We start from the raw sequence: 8,083 nt of genomic DNA on the forward strand, positions 1-8,083 counted from the left end.
GAAATGAAATATGGCTATATTAACATTGCAGTGGTTTATATTGTTTGTTCACAGGCAAAAAAAAAAAGGAAAGGAGCAAAAAACTGACAGTGGTCAAGGTCATGAATGTATTCTCAAAGGGCATTTCATAACAATCAGTTCATGCACTGCATGCATGTGCTGTAAATATACCAGACAAATAGGACAGACAATAAAAGAAAAAGAGAATATTAAGATTCACATTTAGAGTTATTAAATAATATCCTGGTTCTTCCTTCTTTCTCTTTGAAATGGCAATAAAAATAATTTTTTTTAAAGCCCATTCATTATCTGAAAAAGGAAAGAGAATGCTCTTAATCTCAGCTCCATACCTAAGCAGAAATCTTGCTGATTGATTGATGATCAAATACTTATTTTACTCATTAAAATGCAAATCAACTTATAATAACTTTTCTGAAAAGCATTTTTCTGGATTATATTGTTGTAATTCTGTCTATTGGTGTTTAAATAAACCTACCATTAAAATTATAGACTCATCTTTTATTTGTCAATTGGCAAATGTACAAAATCAGCAGGGTATTAAAATGTTTTGCCTCATATATAGTGTAAACTCATTGACACATCATTTAGCTCCAATGTAAAAGAATGAATGTAATCAAGTTGCCTGAGTTAGGGATCGAGACACGCTGTCACATCTCAGTCATGCTTGCACAGACTTCTTTCAAACTACAGAATAAAACATTTAATGCAGGCACCCTTTTAAGGGCTCTGTGGTGCACAATGCTAGATCAAATAACCTAAAAATGTTTTAAATAAATGTTTTAATTAGATCAAATCAATTTGTTGCAATATTTACAAACTTTTTGCTCCTTTACTGCCAGTGTTGGGTGTAACTAGTTACAAAGTAACTAGTTACTGTAATAATATTACTTTTTTCAGTAACTAGTAGTGTAAGGCATTACCCGTCTGAAAATGGTAATATTATTACAGTTTTCCTGGGCTAGTTACTTGAGTTACATTCGCCAGTAGCACCTTCATCACACAAGGCACAAAACACAGAGAACAAAAGGGAAGGGGAGGTGGGCGTGAATGGAACAGTGATTGGTCTAAGATTGGCACGAGGTATCATTTACCATCACCGATTGGTCGACACCTGGCAGCCAGCAGCACAGAGCGGCAGCGGCACACTCAAAGACAGATCGGGAAAATGGAAGCGTCAACAACGGCAAGCTCTTTTTCAGAGGAAGGTTCCCAGCAACAGAAAGCTAGTTTCGACGGGTGGAGATTCAGTCATATTTTATTACGTTCAACGGAAGGAAAATAACTTGACGGTGAAGTGCACACTCTTTAATGTTTCTCCGAACGCTGTGCCCCACGTCCGGTAACGGGTAAGGAAGCCAGCATTTTCTTGGCCGTGGCTTGCCCAAATAAACATTCTTGTCCAGAAAAAAAATGTAACTAGTAATATAACTAGTAATATAACTAGTTACTTTCTCCAGGGAGTAATAAAGTAAAGTAAGGCATTACTATTTTTGAGAGTAATATGTAATACGTAATATATTACTTTTTTGAGTAACTAGCCCCAACACTGTTTACTGCTATCACTCTGACCAAACACATACGGTTACAAAGCATTGCAATGAAAAGTGAAGCTGTTTTTCCATGTCAATCAGCGTTGTTTACCTAACTAGCACCTTTCATAGGGGGTGAGGCCCAGCAGCTCATTTGCATTTGAAGGTACACACACAAAAACAGCATGTTTTTCACTCACATTTTAATTTACTGTAATAAATTATCTGAAGGGTATTCTGAGCTGAACCTCGACAAGCACATTCTGGGCACATCTGAAAAATTGTAAAAATGGGCAAAATAAGTCCCCTTTAAAGGAATAGTCCATTTTCTTAAAAGATAAATCCAGATAATTTACTCACCACCATGTCATCCAAAATGTTGATGTCTTTCTTTGTTCAGTCGAGAAGAAATTATGTTTTTTTGAGGAAAACATTGCAGGATTTTTCTCACTTTAATGGACTTTAATAGAGCCCAACATTTAATACTTAACTCAACACTTAACAGTTTTTTTCAACAGAGTTTCAAAGGACTATAACGATCCCAAACGAGGCATAAGGGTCTTATCTAGCGAAACGATTGTCATTTTTGACAAGAAAAAAAAAAATATGCTCTTTTAAACCACAACTTTTCATCTAGGTCCGCTCCAGCGTGACCTAACGTAAATGCGTAGTGACGTAGGGAGGTCACGTGTTACATATATAAAACGCACATTTGCGGACCATTGTAAACAATAAACTGACACAAAGACATTAATTAGTATCAATTGACATACAACAACGTAGGAACGGTCCTCTTTCAACACACTTGTAAACACTGGGGCGGAGTTTCGCGTTCGTCCTCTGTGACCTCTTGACGTATTGCGTGGGGTCACGCTGGCGCATCACGACCGGACCTAGACGAAAAGTTGTGGGTTAAAAGTGCATATTTTTTATTTTTCTTGTCAAAAATGACAATCTTTCGTTAGATAAGACCCTTATGCCTCGTTTGGGTTCGTTTATAGTCCTTTGAAACTCCGTTGAAAAAAACTGTTAAGTGTTGAGTTAAGTGTTAAGTGGTGGGCTCTATTAACACTCTGGGGTCGACGGTGGCGCGGGCGCCGCAAACTCTTTATTTTTCAATCACTCCGCAAAGAGACTTAAATTACTCTGCTGATTTTTGACATACAGATATGGTTTATACATCATTTCAAACGTTAAAGTGTCTAGTTTTTTTCTGTCCACTCCCAATAAAAACAGAATGTTGTGCTTTTCGCAAAATTAAGAAAATAAACATGATGCACGTTCTGTTCTCTCTCCCTCAGTGAAGTCCTTTTAGAAACGCGTCAGAAAAATAAACTGTAACTTAACGAATACTTGGTGTAGAAACAAAAGATAAATGTCTACATAATGCTTGGAATGTCTCCTTTTAAATGATATAAGTGAAATTGAAAACAGATATTGTCATTCAGTGTAAACTGTATGAGAAGGAGGAGAAGTACCGTATTTCGCCAGTTACCTCATTATCTGTAATGAGATCGGATTGCCACACCCCCGCGCCATTGAAGTGAATGAGCAGAAACATCCATATGCATGACTCGTGCCTCCTGCAGTCAATGGATATGCAATCCACAATCCAGTCTCTCCATTCCTTGTTGTTCCATCCGATTGCACCAAACATGACATAAATCCTTATTTCCTTGCGTATGTGTGTCAGTATCTCCAGACGCGAGTGTTTTCTTTGTTCTTCCGTCAAACAGTTCACGCGATTGGAACACACATACACAAACACGCGAGTCAGGAAACTCGACGCGCTTTTTGGTATTCTTATATAATGCGCGATTCCAAACAGTACAATCCTTATTTAGTTGCGTCTAAGCGCATATCTCCGCACAGCAAGTTTATTAAACACAGGATCACTCGCGTGTGCACACATTCACTGCTTTCATGATCAACACGTGAGTAATGGCGGCGGTTGTAAACAAACGTCGATACGTTTACCACGCGTGTCCCTTGTTGTGTTTCTACTATAATGATTACAAATACACAAATAAGAGTCCAGACAACGATAGGCAGTTGTTCTTTTGAGCTTTTTACTGCACAGAAGTAAACCTCTCGCTGGCCAACCAAACACTAACCCTGGGTTGAAGTGTGTTCATGTTAAGATGGCCAAACAGTATCTTTACCATGATTAAGCTACTATGGTTTTTAAAAGGTAACTTATACTTGTGAAATTAATAGAAAATATTTCAATAGAAATATATATAAATATATATAATGTGTGTGTGTGTGTGTTTACATTATATTGAAAAGTAAACCTTATCATGGTTTTACTACAGAGAAAGTTATTCCTGTTGAACATCCACACAAGGCTCATTAGTGGCTCATTATTCAACTCTTTTGTCTCTCAGCTGTCAATCACTGATTATTCAGGAGCTTTCCCGCCTCCATGCATACAGCCTTTCCCAAGCAAAAGTGTCTTAGAAATTGTAAATCAATATCTTGCTTTATGTGATTGAGTAGGCCATATGATTTTCACATCATTTTGAAGAAAAAACTCTAGACTACAAGATCCAGTTTGGAAAGTCTTGGGAAAACATGTTTAGAATGAGTTTTGTGGAGTTATATCAGTGACTTAAAAAATTTGCTTTTTCAAAAACCACGCATAAACATTTTTCTCTCAAAAATACAAACATGTACATACATGTTGATTATATGATATTGTAGCCCAGTTTGTGATGAACACAGTGTTATGAGACTTTTGCCATTAATATGTTTTTAAGCAACTGAAAAAAGCACAAATGTCAGTGCATGTCAAAACTTCCCAAGGGCCCTAAAAACCCCTTAGACCCCAGAGGGTTAAAGTCCATTAAAATGAGAAAAATCCTGCAATGTTTTCCTCAAAAAACATAATTTCTTCTCGGCTGAACAAAGAAAGACATCAACATTTTGGATGACATGGTGGTGAGTAAATTATCTGGATTTTTCTTTTAGGAAAACGGAATATTCCTTTAATGATATTGTTTACAAAGCCATACAATTTTGGCTCTTAAATTTAAGTGACAGGAACATAAAGACAGAAATGTGATACAATGCAACCTGAAAAAAAAAAACATTGCAAACTGGCACGTGTCCTGCCCTATGAGGCCATTGGCTATAATCATTCATACATATAAGCAATGTCTATAAATGTGCAACTTTTGAATCAAGTCAGATGTGTTTGGCAACCAAAGCTGAGCTCAATATTGGGGATGCTTATCTTTCTTTGCACACTTCTTATATATTGCCGACACACAAAGGCAGAAAACAATGCCTGTCAATTTATTGAGGACCCCAAAAACCCACTGCTGTCCAAGGATGGGGACATAACTATTGGGGGACTTTTTGCAATCAGAAGTATAGAAATATTACCTTCATTTGAGTATAGACAAAAACCTCAACCTCTGGCATGCTCCAGGTATGTGACTTTTAATATTTTTGACAAACATTACAGTAAACAATATATTTAAATTAACCATTTCTTCTTATATTTTGCAGCTTAAAAATAAATTGATTTAGGAAAATATGTAAGCAAAAATTTAAATTTCCACCTACATAACCTGTTAATTTATTCAGTTTTTATTGTGCCTCCTGTTTTAATGTTTTCACAGTGTGAATCTAATAGATTTACGGATGGCTCAAATCATGATCTTTGCAATTGAGGAGATTAACAGAAGTGAAACTTTACTCCCAAACATTTCGATTGGCTTTAGAATCTACGATAGCTGTGGATCAAGACTGTCGTCTATGAGTGCAACTATGGCAGTGATGAATGGTCAGGAGTTTGCAGCAGGGCATAGATGCAATGGACAGACTCCTATACATGCTGTTATAGGGGAAACAGAGTCCTCTGCCACAGTGATTTTGTCAAGAACTACAGGACCTTTTAAAATTCCAGTGGTAAGAAGCAAAAACAGTACTGTTTGACACAATAAACAGAAACATGATTGTTTCACTAATTTCTATGCTTTCCTTATCAGATAAGTCCTTCAGCCACATGTGATTGCCTGAGTAACAGAAAAGATTTCCCCTCATTCTTCAGGACTATTGCTAGTGATTATCACCAAAGCAGAGCTCTTGCATACATAGTCAAACACTTTGGCTGGACTTGGGTTGGAGCTGTGAACAGTGACAATGATTATGGAAACAATGGAATGGCCACATTTCTGAATACAGCACAGGAGGAGGGAATTTGTGTCGAGTACTCTGTGAAATTTTACAGAACAGAGCCTGAAAAACTCCTAAAAGCTGTAAACATCATAAAACAAAGCACTGCAAAAGTCATTGTTGCATTTATTTCACGTGTTGAGATGAACAATCTACTTGAACAACTATATATTCAGAACATTACAGGCATCCAAATGATTGGCGTAGAGACATGGATAACAGCAAAGAGTTTGCTTACACCAAAGAGTTTTCATGTACTGAGAGGATCACTGGGGTTTGCATTGAGAAAGATTGATATTGATGGGTTTTCAGATTATGTTATAAAAGCATTTTGGGACACAGCTTTTCAATGCTCAGAGGGAGATGGGAACTCATCTCACGATGAAGTGAATTGCAGCAGATATGAAGATATACTTGTGCTAAAAAATTACAATGAAGATGTGCCTGAGCAAAGATATTCAAGTAATGTCTATAAAGCAGTGTATGCTGTGGCTCATGCATTACACAGTCTGCTGCAGTGCAAAAAACAAGAAGGTTGTGAGAAAGACCTGACAATTCAACCACAGCAGGTAAAAATATATGACAAAGTAAGAGCAAGAGATTAATGCTATACTTGTTTCGCAACTTGTTAAAATTAATTGGAGAAAATGTCCTTGGTTTAACTAGGTAGTTGAAGCTCTGAAAAAAGTAAATTTCACAGTAAAGTTTGGCGATCGTGTGTGGTTTGACAGCACTGGTGCTGCAGTAGCCCTTTATGAAGTTGTGAACTGGCAGCAGGACTCTGATGGATCAATCCAGTTTAAACCAGTGGGTTACTACGATGCCTCACTGCCCCCTGACCAGCGCTTTGTACTTAACCCTGAAAACATAATCTGGGCTGGAGGACAGCTGAAGGTAAATGCCAACAACCTTGTTTGTTAAAAACAAATTAAAACCTCACTTCAAGAATATTAGCATTAGATGTTTAAAGCAAACAAACAAAATTATATTTCAAATGATCTATGCTAAGCAGACAGAGTGTTCAATATGTATAAAAACATTTTCAAATCATGGTCTTGTTTCCATAAAACCTTTCTAATTGATCCTTTAAATAATCAACGTACTGTCAACAATTTTACCATAATGTCTATTTATTACTAAATTATAGCCATAATGTTATTTTCCATGTAGAAGCCAAAGTCTGTATGCAGTGAGAGTTGTCCTCCAGGCACTAGGAAGGCCGTACAGAAAGGAAGACCTGTCTGCTGTTATGACTGTATTACATGTGCAGATGGAGAAATCAGTAATGAGACAGGTAAACTTCAGACCATTGCAAAAATCCAGAGAAAAATGGCTTGCTGCTCTTTCTGTGTTCTCCTTTTACTGTTAAGGATGCAGTTTCTTTTCAAAGGAGTTCATAAATAAAATACTTTCCCCTTTTGTCTCTAACTATAACTTCCTTTCCAGATTCAAATAACTGCCAGCAGTGTCCAGGGGAATACTGGTCTAATACTGAGAACACTGAATGTGTGTTAAAGACTGTAGAGTTTCTGTCATTCACAGAAGTTATGGGTATAGTGTTAGTCTTTTTCTCTCTGTTTGGAGTAGGAATAACTGTACTGGTGGCCATCCTGTTTTACAGTAAGAAGGACACTCCTATAGTAAAAGCCAACAACTCAGAGCTGAGCTTCCTGTTGCTCTTCTCATTGACTTTGTGTTTTCTGTGTTCACTTACTTTTATTGGTCGCCCAACTAGGTGGTCCTGTATGTTGCGTCACACAGCATTTGGGATCGCCTTTGTCCTCTGTATCTCCTGTGTCCTGGGGAAAACAATAGTGGTGTTAATGGCATTCAGGGCCACACTTCCAGGAAGTAATGTCATGAAATGGTTTGGGCCTGCACAACAGAGACTCAGTGTTTTTGTCTTTACACTTATACAAGTTCTTATCTGTGTGTTTTGGCTAACAATATCTCCTCCTTTCCCCTATAAAAATATGAAATATTATAAGGAGAAGATCATTCTTGAATGCAGTCTGGGTTCTACTATAGGTTTCTCTGCTGTGTTGGGTTATATTGGCCTACTGGCTCTCCTGTGCTTTATTTTGGCTTTTCTGGCTCGGACGCTGCCTGATAACTTCAATGAAGCTAAATTCATCACATTCAGTATGCTCATATTCTGTGCTGTATGGATCACATTTATCCCATCATATGTCAGCTCTCCTGGAAAATTTACTGTAGCTGTAGAGATATTTGCTATTTTAGCATCAAGCTTTGGTTTACTATTCTGCATATTTGCACCGAAATGTTACATCATCCTGTTTAAGCCTGAACAAAATACTAAGCAGCATTTGATGGGGAAAACACAAACTTAG

At 37.3% G+C, this 8,083-nt stretch overlaps 1 protein-coding gene across 1 annotated transcript; it reads left to right on the forward strand.

Moving 5' to 3' along the window:
* Nucleotides 1-4,777: 4,777 nt before the first annotated feature.
* On the forward strand, nucleotides 4,778-8,083 carry LOC135769424 (extracellular calcium-sensing receptor-like). The gene is made up of 6 exons (XM_073815656.1): nucleotides 4,778-4,983; nucleotides 5,177-5,465; nucleotides 5,546-6,319; nucleotides 6,399-6,626; nucleotides 6,903-7,026; nucleotides 7,179-8,083. Exons 1-6 carry the CDS (start codon nucleotides 4,778-4,780, stop codon nucleotides 8,081-8,083), a joined length of 2,526 nt encoding a protein of 841 aa, XP_073671757.1.

Source organism: Paramisgurnus dabryanus, chromosome 9 (genome assembly GCF_030506205.2).
Source record: "Paramisgurnus dabryanus chromosome 9, PD_genome_1.1, whole genome shotgun sequence".
NCBI lineage: Eukaryota > Metazoa > Chordata > Actinopteri > Cypriniformes > Cobitidae > Paramisgurnus > Paramisgurnus dabryanus.

What these genes read in the sequence shown, in the direction of transcription:
- LOC135769424 (XM_073815656.1), top strand. Translation starts at nt 4,778, where the DNA reads ATGCTTATCTTTCTTTGCACACTTCTTATATATTGCCGACACACAAAG. An exon ending in GGGCTGGAGGACAGCTGAAG is followed by an intron (nt 6,627 to 6,902) that starts GTAAATGCCAAC and finishes TTTTCCATGTAG; the next exon opens with AAGCCAAAGTCTGTATGCAG. An exon ending in AGAAATCAGTAATGAGACAG is followed by an intron (nt 7,027 to 7,178) that starts GTAAACTTCAGA and finishes CTTCCTTTCCAG; the next exon opens with ATTCAAATAACTGCCAGCAG.